General features: G+C 54.9%; 1 protein-coding gene across 7 annotated transcripts; it reads right to left on the bottom strand.

Annotated features, from left to right (window-relative positions):
- Positions 1 to 38: 38 nt before the first annotated feature.
- Positions 39 to 18515, bottom strand: LOC144068814 (filamin-C-like). Of its 7 annotated transcripts, XM_077593640.1 has the most exons (49): positions 18017 to 18515; positions 15072 to 15320; positions 14888 to 14985; positions 13566 to 13716; positions 13350 to 13468; positions 13209 to 13286; positions 12981 to 13146; positions 12697 to 12897; positions 12443 to 12568; positions 11926 to 12063; positions 11713 to 11839; positions 11507 to 11643; positions 11232 to 11425; positions 11037 to 11150; positions 10823 to 10966; positions 10583 to 10706; positions 10323 to 10483; positions 9567 to 9657; positions 9308 to 9477; positions 9111 to 9228; positions 8749 to 9011; positions 7800 to 8397; positions 7541 to 7717; positions 7295 to 7457; positions 6981 to 7141; positions 6745 to 6912; positions 6552 to 6675; positions 6310 to 6466; positions 6082 to 6198; positions 5362 to 5551; positions 5259 to 5282; positions 4907 to 5154; positions 4674 to 4773; positions 4467 to 4607; positions 4198 to 4326; positions 3909 to 4082; positions 3683 to 3844; positions 3399 to 3602; positions 3166 to 3318; positions 2946 to 3068; positions 2607 to 2858; positions 2130 to 2537; positions 1948 to 2063; positions 1712 to 1844; positions 1457 to 1633; positions 1153 to 1371; positions 864 to 1073; positions 541 to 771; positions 39 to 384 (listed from the first exon to the last, which is right to left on the bottom strand). In XM_077593640.1, exons 1-48 carry the CDS (start codon positions 18384 to 18386, stop codon positions 584 to 586), a joined length of 8355 nt encoding a protein of 2784 aa, XP_077449766.1. In that variant the 5' UTR covers positions 18387 to 18515; the 3' UTR covers positions 39 to 384; positions 541 to 583. The 7 variants fall into 7 exon arrangements, 6 of the variants coding, with proteins under 6 accessions (XP_077449766.1, XP_077449765.1, XP_077449767.1 ...); XM_077593639.1 differs by having other exon boundaries at positions 370 to 771; XM_077593641.1 differs by lacking the exon at positions 6082 to 6198 and having other exon boundaries at positions 370 to 771.
- Between the last annotated feature and the right edge of the window lie 168 nt (positions 18516 to 18683).

Below are 18683 nucleotides of genomic sequence, written 5' to 3'. Positions count from 1 at the left end.
GGGGAAGTCCTCGCAAGGTGCGCTCCTCTGTCGTGCGCAGCTCGTGTGGTGAGGTCGAGCGGCCGGCTTATTATTACACGGGTGATGGACGCCCTCTCGGGACCTCCCCCCGAGGCACGTAATTCCTCCCCCTGCACTCATCACCTGCAACGCGTGGAAAAAACAGAAGGCGTCAACGTACTTGTAAGAAGGAACGCAAGAGTGGGCGGGTTACAGCCAGACTCCGCCAGGAACATTTAGTTTTACTCAATGTTGTTGTTTCTTTCAGCCGTTGAAGTGATGAAAAGAATCTTCCCCCTCGACTTCTCTCTGGGCTTTCTACTACACCCGCAGGACCAACTGCTTCCGTCCAATCAAAAGGCCACGTGATGACAGGTGTAAAACCTTTATTAATATCATTATGAAATTGATCAAATCAATGGCATAGGCAAAACTACAATAAGACTTTCCTCTTAACTTCCTGTTACTTCAGACAAAGAGAAGAGGAACATTGATTAAGAGAAAAAAAGAAAAAGAAAAATCACAGTTTTATCAGTTTACCTTTTCCAACTTGTTTTTTTCTACGTAAAACATGGAGCGACCTTCATGGCGCGCTGACGTGAAAGGGGCTCCCGGGTATGTGGGCGTCACCCCACTTGACCATGACCACATAGTTTCCCGCTTCTTTCACCGTGTACGTCACGTTGTACATCTTGTGGCCCGCGTGCTTGACGTAGACCTCCTCGCACGGAGCCCTGGGACCGTGGACCCCCACCATCAACATGTTACTTCCTGCCAACGAAAGCGCGGACCGCCAAGCGTGACTTTTTTTTCCTCTTCCATATTGCAGCGTAATCACGGAGATGCTATTTTGCAGCACCCACCGGCTTGGCTGCAGTCCACCACGAAGGAGTTATTCTGGCCCACGGCGGCTTTGGACAGACCCGACCCCTTGGAGACCACTTTAGTGGCATCCGAAGAGAATTTGGGCAAAGAAGCCAAGCCCCCCGGTGTCTCGGAAGACGATTTAGTGACGGTCTCCACCAGAACTGACGAGGTCTGGCGGAGACTGGTACCTCCGGACAAGCGAGGACCTGAGAAGAAAGAGCGGCGACGTTGCGACGTTACGACGACACCCGACCGGGCGAGCGTCCCATTCGGCGCGGTGCCCACCTGAAACTTTGGCCTTGAAGGGGCTGCCCAGGATGTGCTGGGCTCCCGCGTACTTGACGGAAATCAGGTAGCTCCCGGGGGCCATGGGGGTGTAGGACACCAGGTAGCCCTCGGCACATTCCCGACAGCTCATCTGGACTTTGGAGGGGCCGTCGATGGTCACCGACAGAGCGCCGCCGCCGGCGTTACACGTGTCGACCGTGAACTCGGACTCCACGCCTACCGGGGACGCGCGCCGTCGGGCGGTCAGACTCCAGTCGGCGGGGCCCGTTTCACCCCGGACCGGCTTCGGTTAGCGGCTCACCCGTGGTCCCGACCTCCAAGCCCGCCCCGGAAGCCGACACCTTGCTGGGGTCTCCCGCCTGGCCGGGCTCTCCCACGCGGATCTTGAAGGGGCTCCCGGGCACGTGGCTCCCGCCGAAGCGCACGTCGATCGAGTGGACGCCGTTTTCTTTGGGGACGAACCTGATGGCGTGCCGATCTGCCGACGGACAGAGTCCTTTGGTCCCGGGGTGGTGGATTTCGCCCGCCTCTTCCGCGAGGGCCCGGGCATTCTTACCGCCGTCCAGCTGGCTGATCAAACATTCCTCCGTGGCCCCGGAAGGCGCGTGAATCTTGCCGTCGATGGCGCCTCGGGCTCCGTTAAGCTGCACCGCGAAGGAGGCTTCCTGGTTGACTTTCAGTCCCGAGTCCTAGGAGAAACCGGGCCACCGGGACGGACGGGCTTTTGAACATTCCACGAGGCGCCGAGGTGTTTCCCCACCGAGTGACGCCACCGGTAACTTTGGGTCTCACCTGAAGGCTGGTGACGGTCAGGCGGCGGGCGTCTTCGGACAAACTGGCCACGGGGACCGCAAAGGGAGAATCCGGTACGTGCTCGTCGTTGAACTTGATGGCGACCTCGTAGTCTCCTGGCGGGAGAAGATGAAGATGAGCGCCAGAAGGTGGACCAGTGGAGGGAGTCGGCCAGGTGTTACCGGGCTCTTGGACCACGTACGAGACTCCGCAAGAACCGTCCTTGCGGTCCTCAAACGCGATCTCCGCCTTGCTGGGACCCTCCACCGCTATGGAAAGCCCCCCAGCACCCGCCTCTCTGGTCCAGATGCTGAACTCGGCCGGGACGCCGGCCACGCCGCGCTCCAAGCCGGTGCCGCCGGCCCGCACCTTGTGGGCTCCGCCTTCTCCCAAGGGCCCCACGGTGAACTGGAAGGGACTCCCGGGCACATGTTGTCCGCGATACTTGACATCCACCACGTGCGCGCCCATTTCCCGCGGCACGAAGCGTACGCTGTACGTGCTGTCCTCGCCGCGGACAATCTCGGCATCCTGGCGCTCGCCGGCCGGACTCGTCACCTGAGCCGCCATTTCCTGGTGGGTGGCCTCACCTGAGCGAGGGAGAAATTGAGTTTGTTAAGGCCTCCGACGATGGAGAGGTGGTCATTTCTGGCGCGTACCCTCCTGCGATGGCGACTTTCCACCAAAGCCGCCGCCGCCGCCGCCGAGACTCTCTCTTCCCAGAAAGTCTCCAAAGACGTCCCTGAACGGGTCCCCGACTTGCGTGCTCTCCTCCACTCGGACCTCTCGCTTGGTCTCCCCGCCGCGCGTCTTGCTGATCTCAGTGCGTTCGGTGCGCATGTACGTGTGGCTGCTGCGCGTGAACGTACGGGTGACACGCTCCTGCGCTGAAACCATCTGAAACCAGTTGCCTGAGGGAAGAGAGCCAAGTGAGCCATAGAGTAAGTCTGCAAGTCAGTGACCGACTGGACTTGGTCTGCTAGAATGTTGATGCTCGCCTGGAATCTTGAGGTTGAGATCACAGGTGCTTCCCACGGTGGCGATGGCAGGTGCCTGGCGCTTCCTGGTAATGCTCTCCTTCATTCTGCCCTCGCCAAACATTTTGACCGTAAAAGGGCTTCCTGTTGCCACGGGAACACGTGCAGGAAAGAAAAGTGAAGTCAGGCAAGCCAGTTTTCTGTTCCACACGGTTTCCCGTTTGCACGTCGCCCGGAGTACCCGGGACATGCTGGTCGGCAAACTTGATGTTGATGATGTAGTTCCCGGGCTCACTGGGACAGTACGTGACACGACACGTGCCGTCCTCTACGTCCTCGCAATTGATGTCCACTTTACTGGGGCCCTCGATGGAAAGACCCAGACCTCCGTAACCTGCAGCCACACACACACACACATACACACTCTCGCTTAGAAAGTGGCGTCAGGAAGTGGAAAGAAACACTTTGACTTACCGGCGGCCCTGGTGTCCACGATGAATTGGGCCACCTCGAAGGTGCGTCCCTCCAGCAGACCTGCCCCCAACACTTGGACCTTGTTGGCGTCGCCAATCTCAGACTGCGCCACCATGATCTTAAACGGGCTATTGGTCACGTGGGCGCCTCCCTTTTTCACGCTCACCACATGCTCGCCCACTTCCCTGGGCGTGAATGAGATGCCTGACGGGAGGGGGGCGGGGGGTAGACGGTGACGCCGTGCGTCTTTCCGCCGCAATGACCCGGCCGGCTCGTCGACGCACCAATGTGTCTGTTAGGGAGTCTCTTCAGGAGGCAGGCTTCTTCGCCGCCCGAAGGCGCCCGGATGGTCGCCGTCAGACTGCCCAGATCCGTCTCCGTGATGCTCAAGGAGACGTCGGTGGCCGTGCCGACGTTGAGTCGAGACGTGGCCGGGGGGTCGTCCCCTAGAAAGACCCGGACGTGAGCCGCGGAAGCGGGAGACACGGGCCGCCGCGTCCCTTTGCTCACCGGTGATCTTGGCGGCAAACGGACTGCCGCCGATGTGCTCGTCGTCGAACTTGACGATGACGATGTAGTCGCCGGGGGCGGTGGGCAGGTAGGACACGGTGCACGTGCCGTCTTTGTTGTCCTTGCAGCTGATCTCGGCTTTTGACGGACCCTCCACCGCCAGAGACAGACCGCCTGCACCCACGCGTACCGTCGGAGGTCGGCAAAGGCACGAATACGTTGGCACGTCTCACGAGGCAGACGGTAGCCTCGAGTACGTCAACCGGAGCTCCGTCGTCCGCCACCTTACCTTCTCCGGCATCCTTGGTGGCAATGGTGAAGATGGCCGGCGAGTTGGCCACGCCGTGGCTCAGACCGGGACCGTAGGCCGTCACGTGACCGCTGTTAATGGCGTCCACAAAAAACTGAAGAGGACTCCCTGCGGGAGACCAGTGTTCATTCATTTCCGATCAGTCCGGGACGACACGAGGATCCGGACCGAGCATCCCATCCTCGGAGAGTCCGTCGGAATCGTCTCGATCCGGGCTTCGATTGCGGAAGGCCGACAAATGGCGGTACCTGGGATGTGTGTGCCGTCGTACTTGATGTCCATCTCGTGCAGGCCGCGTTCGTTGGGCGAGTACTTGACGGTGACGGTGCCGTCCTTGTTGTCGGCGATGTGCGGGCGGGCCGTGCGGCCGGACGGCATCCTCACTTCGCCTGCGTGGCCAAGAGCGATGACTTTGTCGCCGGCGGGAACCCTGGCTCAAAGTGAGGTGGGCTCACCTGTAATTTCGCCCGCCTGGATGGTAAAGGGAATGACCAGACTGAAAGGTCGCAACATGGCCTCCGCACCGTTGATGGGGATCCCGGGGTCGTTGGTCGCCTGGAGGAACAGAGTGGCGCAAAAGTCAGCTTCTGATGGAACTGTTGGCCCTCTTTCCGTGAGCGCCAACACATAAGAGCACTAGGACCGCACGGGTGTGGCGTTAGTAGCCCATGGCCGAGAAGTAACTCACCAAAACGTGGAAGGGACTGTCGGGAATGTGCTCCCCCCCAAAGCGGATGGTGATGACGTACTTCCCGGGTTGGGGCGCCGTGTAGTAAATGTCAAACGTCCCGTCTGCGTTTTCCACCACATCCACGTCGAGCTCCCCGCCGTCCGGCGTGGACACCTTGCACGTGACTTTCCCTTTCCCGGCGGCCTTGGCGTCCACCGTGATGACGGTTTCTTCTCCGATCTGGATGGTGGGACCCACGCCGGACCCTGGCGAGAAGGGCGCCACCGTTGGCTCGGTCACGTCAAAAAATGAAAGGGGCAACCGCCGAATGGAGATCGGCCGGAACGCAGACTTGGTGACGCGCACTCACCGGGTCCGTGTCCTCCAATGGACACTAGAGAACACAGAAATGGCATTTTAGCGTCGCAAATGAATGAACTCCGCTCCGGGGGCGAACCCAAACTGGGGCTGACCTGTGACCAGACACTTGCTGGCGTCCCCGGTGGGCACGGCGTGGATACGGTACGGCGAATAGGGGATCTCGTCGCCGCCGTACTTGATGGTGATGGTGTAGCGCCCTGCTACGTCCGGCACGTAGGACACGGTGTAGGTCCCGTCGCGGTTGTCCCGGATGTTGGCCTTCTTGGGCTTGGCCTTGGGATCCTGAAGGCGTGCCGACACGTCAAATCAGAGTCAGAAGAAGAAACCCAAACCATCAAGTGCTTCCTTCCCACCACAGGTCTGCAAACTGCCCAAGCATTCAAACTTTGGAGTGCTCATCCGTCTTTTCCTTTGACCAATGCACCACCAAAACTATGGAAAATGGAGGAAGTGGACAGAGGGAAGAAACGGACATGCGCACCGCTCAAACAGTGTACCAAGCACCCCCCCCTGGAACGGGACCATCTTCTCCACACTCTGCTTTGAGACCAGTGGTGGCAGAAACTTGACGTCAAGTCTGGCCAGAGTTTGTGATGATGATAACAATGATGATGATGAATAAGCGATTTAGGACAGATGGGGAAGCTGAAGATTAAGAAGTTAGCTGATGATCCAAGACCAGTGTTTGCCGAAGGACACGTCATGAAAACGTGCTTGACAAGGTAGGCGGGTCGATGAAATGTCGGAATGAATGCCATTGTCGGCGGTCAAAGTGAAGCAAAGTGGAGGGAGGAGTGTGCTCTTGGCCTTACGTAGGCTCTCTTAAGAATGGAGAACGGGATGGTTCTCTTGACTATATGAGATTCCCAGACACGGGTGTGCCAGTCCCGCACAAAGACGTCGGCCCGGTGTTCGCAGCCGTCGGGATCCTGCGGCCGGCGGCACAGGAGGTCAACACGGAGAGAGAGGGTCACGGTGCTGATGCCAGCTGACCCACTGCAGGTCCGAGCCCCCCGTCTCCCCACGTCTCTGGGACTCACCAGGATCTGAACGGCGAGAAGCCCTTCGCCGGCGTCTCTGGCGTCAATGGTGAACTCCACTGGCAGACTGGCGGGAACGCCGGCCGAATTCAGACCGGGACCGCTGGCACGCACTTTGCTGGCATCGGAAGCGGGCAGGGTCTTGATCTTGAAAGGACTAAAAATCAAATGTTTCCACAATCACAATCACAATCACAATCTTCTTGAGGAGAAAATGATGTCAACCAGTGTTCCCCACCGACCTCCGGGGGACCTCTTGCTGGGCGTACTTGACGCATATGGTGTACGGACCGTTGTGGCACGGGGTGTAATTGACCGCGTGCGTTCCGTCCCCGTTGTCTATAATACTCACGGGCTCGGTGACGCCTGCACGCACGGCGGGACTGTTTGAGTGAACTGGACTTCAATCATTCGTCCCTCGAGCTTCACCATTACCCGTGGGCCCAAATATCTGGACCTCCAGAGGGGCCACGCCAGCCTTGCTGCTGTCCACGGTGAAGGTCTGAAAGACGCGAGCGCGGACGGCGCTGCCGAGACCGGGTCCGGAACAGCGCACTTTGCCGGGGTCCACCACCTCTCGTGCCGGGACGCCAAACGGACTTCCTGCAATCCACAAGCGTGAGCTCGGTCATCTTGGGAGGAGGGAAAGCCGCGGGCGGGATGAACGGTACCCGGAATGGGAAGTCCCCCAAAGTTGATGTTGACATCGTATTCTCCGGAAGTGAAGGGAATGTACTCCACGCTGCAGCTGCCGTCTTTATTGTCCTTACAGGACATCTTGGCCTCTGACGGGCCTTCAATAGCCAAGCCGAGACCGCCGGTGCCAGCGCCTCTGAAGAGGGCGGCACAGAGAGCAAGACTTTAACTTGGTTCATTTTGGGATGGAAGAATAAGTCATTTTCAATTGGATTGCGGGTATGTTCACCCCAAAAAAAAAATCTTATTTTAAAAAGGGTGGCTAAGGTCCAAGCCCAGTAGTAGTTACCTGGTCTCAATGGTAAAGCGGTTGGGTTTGTTAACCAGACCCTCCTCCAGGCCCGGCCCGTAGGCTCGAACTCGGCTCGGATCACAACCTTCACTCACGGACACCCTGAAAGGACTCTTTGGTAAGGGCTCATCATCCAATAACACTGCGATGGCATGCACACCTGCCGAGAGAAGCCAGCCTTGTCACCCCGTAAGGTAGTCAAAGTAGCCCAGTAATGCCACTAAGTCAAGTCAAGCCACCGACCGTCTTCCAGGGGAGTGTACTCCACCCGCCGAGTGCCGTCGACCTGCTCGCTAATGTAGGCGTCCGTGTTGGCGCCCGAAGGATTGCTAATGTACACTTTAAGATGAGCGGCGGGGGTGGTCTGGTAAACGCTCCTAGCGTCCACCGTGAAATGTGTGGGGACTTCTCGCAGGACCCCTGGTGAGAGAACACAAAGGGCAGCAACCAAAATTCCAAACTCAAAAGTCACTTCAGTAGGGAGGTATTTCAATTTGCTCACCTCTAGCTTCGACGCCGGGTCCGAAGACCTCGACGCCGCCGACGTCGAGGGCGGCGTCCACCTGAAGATGCGCGGGGAATTTGGGCACCGGGTGTCCTCCGTACTCGATGGTGATGGCGTACGTGCCGTGAGAGCGCGGGACGTAGGTGATGGAGTAGGTCCCGTCGCCGTTGTTCTCCACGTGAACTTCCGCTTTGGAGCCCGACTCGGAGACGATTTCGATGGTGAGCTCAGCCTCTCCGGCCTTGGAGCAGTCCACCAGGAAGGAGCCGGCCTCGTGGGCCTTTCCCCGCTCCAAGCCGGGCCCGCTGGCCGTCACGCGGCCGGGGTCGAAGACGGACCGGACCACGGCCTTGAAGGGCGAGCCGGGAATGTGCTGCTCGGCGAAAAGGATGTTGATATTGTACTCGCCGGCTTCGGTGGGCAAGTAGGACACGGAACAGGATCCGTCGCCGTTGTCCCGGCATTCGATTTTGGCCTCGCAGGGACCCTCCACCGTCAGGCCTAATCCGCCGGTGCCCGCCCCTTTGGTATCTATGGCGAATGGGGCCGGTTGGCCCACCGGGCCACCCTGGAGCCCCGGACCGTGGGCACGCACCTGTCGAGCCCAGAAAGGCAGCCATTGACGCGAGCCAAATGACGACCGCCTCCAGGAGGGTTAGGGCACAGGTGTCTAAGTGATTCCAAAAGGGGCCAAGAGGGTGCAGGTTTTCCTCCCTACTGAAAGCTACAGTGCAGACAGTTAGGCCAATGAAGAAGCAGCACCTGACTGCAATCAACTGATTCCAGTCAGAAGAGAACAGATTGGTGAAAGGGAAAGGTGGCTTTGGAACCAAACCCTGCCCCCACTCGGCCCTTTCTGGAATGAGTTTGACACCTATGGGTTAAGGTTAACCTCCTAAGCCTAAACCTAACCCTAACCCTCATCTTCTTCATACAATGACCTAACCTTGGAGGCATCAGGGGGCAAGATGGCCTCCACAGCAAATGGGCTTCCCGGGGCGGGGTTCCCGTCGTAGCTGACCTCCACTCTGTAAGGCCCCTCCTCTGGCAGGATGTACCTCACCGAATGACTTTCACTGCTCGCGTCAGACTCCAGTTTGCATGGTATTGGTCGGTTGGACGGGGACATGATTTTCACTTCCAGATGGCCTTGACCGCCGGCGCCCGACGTGCCGATGCTGAATTCCCGATCCTTCCCGACGTCAACCTCTGATTGACAAAATAGAGCGATACGGGACCTCAAATCCCAACTTTCCTTTCGACAAACACGAGGGTTGACTGCAAAAAAAAAAAGAAAACTGGACTGACTGTTGTCTAGGCCATCGACCCGGATCTTGCCAAGATCCAGAGGTGGTGCCACCGTGATGCCAAAGGGACTTTGGGGAATAGCGTCACCTCCGTGGAGGACAGCGATGACCAAACTTCCCTGAACGATCAGAAGCGACAGAAGCGAGGAAGGTGACGGACAAGTGCTCGACGCCACGGAAACGTGCTCCAGAGCTCACCTGCTGGGAAGCCGTGTAGCGGACCGTGTACGAGTAGTCGTGGTTATCCATGATCTCAAAGTCTCGCACCGCGTCCCCGGTAGCACCGCCTGCGAAATGGACCTCGGGCTGGGCTTTGCCGGCTCCTTTGGTGTAGATGGTGAAGTGGGTGGGCTTTCCCGCTTCGACGCCTTGATCGCAACATAACAACGAGCGCTCGACTCTTGACAACCACCAGAAAAAGGCCCAATCTAAAAAGGTGCTTCTTCACGGAGCTTACCTAATTTGCCAAGTCCGGGTCCGTCCGCTCTCACTTTGGCAGCATCGTAAGAAGGATCCACGTTTATTCCGAAGGGGCTAATGGGAATTTCCTGTTCCGAAGGCCACAATTTGTACTTTTACGTATCCCTAGGTGTTGGATTTATTATGGGATGTTTCTATATGTTTTGTAAGCATTTTTAATAAGTAATAAGGCTATGATGATATTATAGATCTATGCATTTTAATGACTTTTGTATAAGATTGTCTTTAATTTGAGACTGGGACAAACTCGAGGTCACCCTGCCGGCTCCAGCTTGTTGACATAACGCCTCACCCTCCAAGGACTGTTTACTGGGAGATAGACCTCGATGCAACCCAGACACCCAGATGCAAGTTCGCAATGATCTACGACGGACTCATAAATTGTTTTGTCTGGGACGCCGGCAGTTTACCTTATAAAGAAATTATTATGCTTATACTGCAAATTCTTACGCAGGTGTTTTGGTTTCGATCTAATAATGGCAATTGTTTTGAATCAGATTACATTAAATGTTTTCAGTTTGTCACGACTAAATACAGAGAAGAATATACTATACGTCAGAATGCTTGCGGACGAGACGGCCTTACGAGTGATTCTCCTTGCAAGTTGTAACCAGAGATGTGAAAGATGTCTTCCAATTTTAATTAAATATTACTAATAATGATTTAAGGGTATTAATCATTATTCCAACACTAGGTACCTTGAGATGAACCTTGATTTTTGTCTCCCAATTACCTGGTCAGCAAAGAGCACCATGACGGTGTACGAGCCGGGCGCCGGTGGAGTGTACTTGACCGTGAAGGTGTCGTTGTCATTTTTGATGATGTCAAAGTCCACGCCAGCCTCGGCGGGCCCCAGCACGCCGGGCGCGCACTTGATGCCAATGCTGACATCACCTGGTTAGAGGGCGGGTGGGCAGGTCACAAGAGTCCAGCACTTTGGCTTTTGTAGTAGCCGTGAAGAGCGCAAAGAGCGAAAAGTGGTGACTTCCTTACCTTGGCCCGCCTGACCGCAGTCCACCGTGAAGTAGGTGGGCTCCTTGGCTTTCAGTCCGTTTCTCTCCACGCCGGGACCAAAGACCTTCACGTTCTGCGGGTGGCACCCCTCGCCGATCCCCACCTGGATCCCAAATACAAAGCTTTAGGAATCTCTTCAGTCTCCGACCGTTGGACTTTCAAACGGACGCGTCTTTTGTGTTGCCGTAAAAACTAAACAAAGGAAGAGACTTGCGGTACCCTGAAAGGGCTGTGGGGAACATTGACTTCATCCCACGTGATGATGATGGTGTGCTTGATGGGCTTTGTAGGGATGTACGCACAAGGGAAGGTCTCGTCGCCATTGTCCCCGATCTCCACATCGATCGGGAAGCCTTCGGCATCCTGCGGAGAATACCAACGGCAAGTGGCTATGCGGGGAAGTAGTGGAGCAGGAGAGCGGGCGAGTCCTCACCTGCGCGTAGAGCCTGAGCTCGCCGCCGCCGGCTCCCCGTCCGTCGACGGTGAAATCTGCCGGCTTGTTGACGATGCGGCCCGTGGGTTCAAGCCCCGGTCCGTAACACCTCACCTGGGGACGGGACAACGGTGCATCGGGGCGTCAAAAGCTTCCACGGACGGATAGTTCCGGTTTGGCGGATGCCACCTTCACCTTCTCCGGGTGGACGTTCGTCACCATGGGGAGAATGCGCGCTATGAAGGGGCTGTCTTTCACGTCTTCGTCGTCACATATGACGTGGATGGCGTAGTCGCCGGGCTCGGTGGGCCAGTACCTCACGTCGCACGAGCCATCTCCTTTGTCATCGCACTCGATCTTGGCTTGAGACGGACCTTCAATAGAGAAGCCTAACGGAAAAAATAAATAAATCAGTCACCCGGTTTCATTCTTTTGGGGCAGGTTTGTCATTTTGAAGTGCGAGAACGTACCCAGCGTGCCCACCTCCAACCCGATGGCCTCCACCACAAAGTCGGCGCTCTTGCCCACCATTCCCGTCTCCAGACCAGGACCCCAAGCCCGCACCTTCTGAGGGCCAGCTTCCTTACCCACACAGACCTCAAAGGGACTGAAGAACCCCAACACAACAAATTTGACAGAGATTCCACTTGTGGAAATCGGCAACTTTGAGGTTCACCTGCGCGGGATGCCGTGACCCCCCCAAGCGACGGTGATGATGTAAGCGCCCATCACGACTGGGTAGTAGCTGCATTCATAAAGCCCGTTGTCCACCTCCACCACCTTCACGGGCTCGTCCAGGCCGTCTGAATTGAGCGAGGACAGTAGAAGCTAAACGGCGGCCGTATGTAGCCTTGAGAGACGAATACGTGTGGCGGGCGGAGATGCTAACTCGGTCCCTTCACCGCCACTCGGAGCTCCCCGCCGCCGCCACCTCGGGTGTCCACTTTAAACTCAGCCACTTCCTTCACCCGCACGCCTCTGGGTTGCAGACCTCGGCCGGAGGCCCTACAGGAGTTTGGGCTACACGCTGTGTGGACCAATCAGAAGAAGCGGCGGTTAGATTGCGCTCGAAACAGCTTAAGCCGTCAAGTTAGTCATAGAAAAGAAAAGTATCATCCGGTGAAACGATACAATCATCTGAGGAGAAAGAGGAATCTATTCACATCGCTTAGCTAAAGGAACCAAGAGAAATGAGATCTAGTGCGACCGAAGCCGCCTGACGTCAACGAGCGCTCGGTGGTTTGCATCTAGAGATGGAGGTGTTGTCATGCATGCAGCGAGGACTCGTTCCACACACACACGAATGTGATCGCTCGCTCGCTGTTGTAAAGGAAGCGGACGGAGCCATGCTGGCAAGCCGAGTCCAGAGGGCTATGGACACAAGCCCGAGTCCCGCCTCTACTAACTTGGTCGCCTGGGTTTTGGCGGCGTGGGAGGAGGGCCTTTCCTTGGGGGAGTGCGTACTGACTGAGGTACAACCTGCACAGGAGACGCGGTGGACGCCGACGAGGGCGGCGAGACGCTCTGTGGAACTGACCAAGGGAGGAGGAATTGTCAGGTGCCCAAGTCCATCCATCGGGCGTCCGAGTCATACGACCGAGCGCCCAAATCACGCGATCAAGAATCCAAAGTCACGTTTCGCCAGGGTTTCTAGGTATACCTTGCGCAATGAGGACGGGGAAGGGGCTCCTGGGGATCTGCTGTCCGGCAAAGGTGACGTGAATGGTGTGCGGCCCATCCAGGACGGGAACGTAGGTGCATCGGAAGATGCTATCGCCTTTGTTCTCCAAGATCACCTCCACGGTGTCCCGGCGACCATTGGAGTCCACGATAATCACGCCCACGTCGCCGGCTCCAGCGCCTGGTGGTACGCACGCAAGGCGAGGAACATTTAGCAAACACGCCAATGGGGCCAACGGGAGGCGAAGGCGCGCAGTTAGCGACCTGCCGTGTAGATGTCGAAGTAGGTAGGCTTGGTGGCCACGTTTCCCCCCATGTGCTGCAGTCCCGGGCCGCGGGCCTGCACCCGGCTCGGGTCCCCCATGGCTTTGGAAACGTGGACCACAAAGGGGCTATCACTGATGTCCTGGCCCGCAAACAGAACCTTGACCTGTGACAGAAGGACTCCAGTTAACAGTCAGCTTTTTATTGCCGGCTGCTTAACGCACTTACTTTATGTAGACCCTCCACTTTGGGAAGGTAGACGACAGAGTATGTTCGTTTTTTGTCATTGTTGGGGATCACCCGGGCCTAAAATGAACACACCAGACATGGAATTCCTCCGAACCAGACCGGTAATGTTCGTAGCCATACCTCTTCTGTGTGCCCTTCCAAGTCCTCCACGTAAACCAGAACCTCGCCCAGTCCGGCCTCCACTGTTTCCACCAGAAATTCTGCCGGCTTGAGAACCATATTACCTCGAGGTTCAATGCCTGTGATCCCAGGGAGAACAAAGTTTTTCTTGTGACGTCACGGTGACGCGTTTCCGCTAATCGGCACGAGCCAAACGCCTGGTGACTTTCTACCCACCTGGCCCAAAGGCTTTGGCCTTCTTTGGGTGCAGCGTCTTGGCCTTCAAAGGGGCCCCTGGCTTCAACTTGGCTTTGGGAAACTGAGACAGGTAGGTCATCACCGAGTGCTCGTCGACGTTGGGGTCCACGATCTCCTCTGGAGCGATGACCTGCGTGGACATTAGACATCCCCTGAAATAAGGGAGGAACTTTTCCACACGTGACAAGCAATTCAGAGAAGACACATGGTGAGCAATGTTCCCTCTAATTTTTCATATGTCTGGGCATACAGACAAGCACACAGAGGACCAGTGTGAGCATTATCATAAATGCTATATATGGGCACACACACCAGTACCACACCTGCCATAAGCAGGTGCATGTCTACTACCCATAGTTATAATAAAATGTAATGATTAATATCCGCGAATAAAACACTCGAATATGCACAAATCTGACTTCAATTCGACCTTATTTTTCACGTCGGTCCTTCTCACTTATCCTTCTCGTTCAAGTGACTTTTGTTGAATGTGTCACTTGAGATAGTCAAGTTTCCACTGATATGCATTATTTTTCCATCGGAAAACTCGCTTACAACGTTAGTTTCGCTGTATGTTTTGTAGATAACTTTTTTTTTCATTTTGATTTGATTAATTTCAGAAACGACAGCGCACGTTAATGAACACATTTATATTCATGTTAATGAACATATATATGTAAATATGTAAGATTGTAGCCGAGGGCTAATTTCCATTTGAAGACAAACGGTAACACGTACTAATTAGACACACACAAACGCACACGTAGCAAAGTTTTAGATAGTTCTCACCCAAATTCGTCGCTAGTTCTTCTATTTGCACATACCCCGACAGCCATTCCATCTTAAACGAACCGTATTTGTTTTTAATTTTGGCTCTTTTCGCCATGATAAAGGCTTGGCAGCAGCTCCACCGAACCGTTAGCTATAGGCTAACCGGCGAATCTGAGTCGCCCGCGCATAACGCAGCCAATCAATGTCGTTAACATTTTCTCACGGCGCGAAAGTAAACACACGTGACGTGGACCGCATCATATCATTGGCTGGGTGACAGTGTTAGTCATAGTTGTATCTGAAATGACCGTTTCTTTCCGTTGGTCAGTGACAGACTGCCACTCTCTGAGTTGCGTTGCAAAATGGCACAGAAAAGAATTGTAATGTGGTTTTTTTACAATCCAGATTGGATGTTATTTTGTGCACTGCATTTGTTTACTGTGCGCGGAGAACACGAGAGTAGTGCGCAAATGCGCACGCGCGCACGCGCGCATCTTAGAGGGAACATTGGTGGTGACACGGCAATGAACCTGAGGTACACCCAACCAGTCGTCTGCCTGTTGCATGGCCTCTCTGGCGTTCTCCACCGGCTGACACGGATCCCATGTTTCCCAGTCTGGACAGAGACCTGAAGACAACACCAGGCATAGTAGTATTAAAGGCCCCCCGCCCCGCTTTGGACTTGCTATCCTGGCACTAGGGCAAAGACTTTACCGGGGGCGCAGTTGTCCACCAGGGCTCCTAGAGCTTTTCCGTCCCTCCAGTCGCGATTGAAGTTGGTGATGGGCATCTGGGGCACTTTGTTCTGGATCCAGCCCAGAAGGCGCTGCTTGGGCGTCAGCTTCCTGGCGTCCTCGTCCTCTTCGTCCTCCCACATGGGCATGGAGATGGAGTAGTGCAGGATCAGCGTCCAGATCAGACCCAGGATCAATTTCAGGTTCCCGTCCACGATGGCTTTGGAGTCTGGGGAGAGGAGGAGTGGAAGTACTATTAAAGAAAAGCCAATACCTGCAGCGGCCCTGAAGTGATGCCGTGACGACAATGTTCGGGTTGCACCTCAAGCCATCCCAAAATGTTTAGCTTTTTCTTCAGGGGTTACATTTTACCACAGACTCTGGCCCTTCTTTAATTGGAATGCCCTGACTTCCTGATGACTTCTTCTTCTTCTTCTTTGTTCTCCCTCCCAAATCCCATGAATTCTGCTAGGATTGCTGAAAACTCATGCACCTGCTTGTGGCAGGTGTGATACTGGTGTGCCCATAGCGAGCAATGATGATGTCGTGACCGGATGATTCGCCTAAAGACGTTTTGCCGACGGACGTTTGACAGACGGACAGGTCACCGAATGAACGTTCGTTCAAACAGCGTTTAATGATTAAATACAAATACTAGTATTTGTTAGTTTAATGATTAAATACAAATACTAGTATTTGTTAGTTTAATGATTAAATACAAATACTAGTATTTGTATTTAATCATTAAACGCTGTTTTCGGCTGGATTTGACCAAATTTAAGAGCATTTTGCCGTTTGGCAAATGGACGTATATAGACGTTTTTTTGCCTCCATCGCGACATCATCGCGACATTTTACCGAGGAATTCACTTCCCTGGGCTCGGTTCTAATGTCCAAAGAGCTCCAGTATTTGTATTTAATCATTAAATGCTGTTTTAGGATGGATTTGACCCGATGGCTGTCATTTTACGGCTCGGTTCTGCTACATCTGCCCGCCCAAGAGTGCTTATTCCCGGGCTGCCATTGATGGTAGACTAACATTGATTTTTACTATAATTTGGACAACGCCGGCGGCGGGCCGGATTAAAAATCCTAACGGGCCGTATATGGCCCGCGGGCCGAGGTTGAAAAACTTGTACACACACGATCCGGGGGCGGGGCGAGCGCGCGAATCCCGTTTCGGCGAAACCTCCGTTCGGCGGAACGTCCATTCGGCGACCTGCCCGTCTGTCAAACGTCTTTAGGCGAATCATCCGAGTAGCGATGATGTGGCTCACACTGGTACTCAGTGCGCTCAGGGAGGTTGTCTTTCTGCCCAGACCAACGAAAAATTAGAGGGAACATTGCTGAAAAGCCTTCTTTGTTCCGCACAAACACTCGTTACTCGTGGCAACAGGACAAACATCTCTGATCATGTGTGATGTTGGAGAGAAAGTGTTTCACGAGCAGGAAGTGGGACAAATGAGCGCACAGGGAAACTATTTGTTAGACTTCTTGCCCCCCCCCCCCCCCCCCCCCTTTCACCGTCCACTGCGCTGACCCCTCGGCAGGATGGAATCGTCACGGTAAAGCCTGTACCCGCTTTGACCCGGTTTTGACTGAAAAGAACCATCGCTCAGCCGAACATCCCACCCAAATCACATGAAAGGACGCTGGCGAGTGAAGAATATGACATATTTTACTCATTCATTTTGTTGTAGCTATTTCATTCTGATATATTACCACTGTAGGAGTAAAACCACTGTCTTAACTCGATTACAATGAACAAAAGGTCTCTGTCTAAAGTCTCTGCTTTGAGGTTGGTTACATGTTGATAAGAAAACAGATGGTGGATGCTGAGGGGCAGTAACACCAAGGTGCCAGGTCGCAGAGGTGAAACTTCAAAGGAGACGCGGTGGATTCCAGCAGATAAGGCGACCAAGGACGGATCTGGATTCACGGGCCAGCAGTTTCCAGGGGTGGGGGGGACCCCTCCAGACCGTCGTGGGACAGTCCGCATATCATTAGAATCAGCGAATGAATATTCAATTTTGTATAACTATAACTGGGCAAATGCGGGTGTGGACCATTGTTCTCTTTAATCCTCCACTGAAGCATGGCGACGCTCAGCTGGTTTTATATATTGGGAAAGGGACCCGGAGACAATATCAGGAATAAAACATCTGTGGAGTAACTGGCAAACCCTAGTCTCCTTCCTTCGATGCTGAACACGCACCATTGTTAGATGGGAGAAGACGGAATTAGGAATTGGAGTCAGAAGCTAAAATTTTAAGTCTAACACGAGGCAGACTTGATTCTTTTCATTTGTTCGCATGATAACACAAACACACCTGTCACCTATAAAAGACAACAGCTGACACCAAGTCTAGTAAAATGCGCTCACGCGTGTTTGGCGTACACGGTTGTTTCGAGTGAAGAGATGACGACATCCGTGAGGGACGTACACACAATCGGCCGTCTGGGATGAAATAGCGTGCGCCGTTGGCCAACGTCAATTAGGGCGCATTTAGCTAGCGTGCCATACTTGCTATACACGTCACACGGCCTTGGGATAAATATCTTTACAGTCGGCTGAATAGAAAGGTTTCAATGCTTTAAGTGGCCGCTTGCGATTGATCTTTTACACAAGATGTAAAAATAATCAAGTGATCTATGCGTTACGTTATGCCGTATGGTATCGTAAAGCCTAAAAGAGTAGAGGGCTTCTATTTTCAGTTGGGGGCAGGGCGGACGGCAAAATTCAGCTGTTGCTCTGTCAATCAGGAAGCGACCCCCCCAACCGGAAAAAAAAGGAAAAGAGGGCCCGCCTATACAAGGCCACGTTAGGAGGTTATCTTAGGTTTTCCTAAATCGATACAGCCGGTCGATCGGTAGAGGTACGGTCCAAATTGGGCCTCACGCTCGCTTGGTCAGTTCCACACTCACCGATGGACACCAGTCGGATGTGTTGTCGCTCCAGGAACTCCAGCGCCACGGACACGTTCTCCAGCTTCATTTGGCGGAAGTTGGGCCTGGCGTGGTACTTGCGGTACATGTTCTTCTGGCTCAGGACCTCCAGCAGCGCGATGAGCCTCAGGCCGTCCGCCAAGTCCTTCTGCAAGTCCAGCATGCGCTTGTGGACGCCCTTCAGGTGCTCGTTGCACCACCTGGTGAAGGTGTTCTGCTGGATCTTCTTCCAGGGAGCGTCCTCGGCCAGGTCCTTCTCCGTGGCCGGCATCTCCTCCGCCTCCTCTTCGTCCCCCGGCCCCTCGTCCGGGACAAAGTCGTGGAGGTGCCGCGGCTGGGTGGCGGCCATGCCGGCCGGCGGTGGGCTTTCTCGGCGCCGCCCGGAGAGAGCGCGCCCGACCGGCGCAAAACGCAGGAACGAGCGAGCGTGTGCCTCGGAGTGCGGGCCTCCCTGGAATGTTCCTTCCAGACCGTAATAACGCGCAGCCCGATAGCCAGCCGCCAGCTCATTGGACCGAGGGGGACCCGGGAGGTGGGGCCGCCCAAGCTCTATTTTTAGAGCGCACGCCGGGATGTCATCGGCTAGCATATTTTCTTGAACTTTCCGAAAGTTACTCACGGTGGGTAGCGCGGCGAACATGGAATG

The sequence above is a fragment of the Stigmatopora argus genome, chromosome 23 (assembly GCF_051989625.1).
Source record: "Stigmatopora argus isolate UIUO_Sarg chromosome 23, RoL_Sarg_1.0, whole genome shotgun sequence".
Taxonomy (NCBI): Eukaryota; Metazoa; Chordata; class Actinopteri; order Syngnathiformes; family Syngnathidae; genus Stigmatopora; species Stigmatopora argus.
The sequence above is the reverse complement of the archived record's forward strand: the minus strand, read 5'-3'. Positions and strand labels throughout refer to the sequence as shown.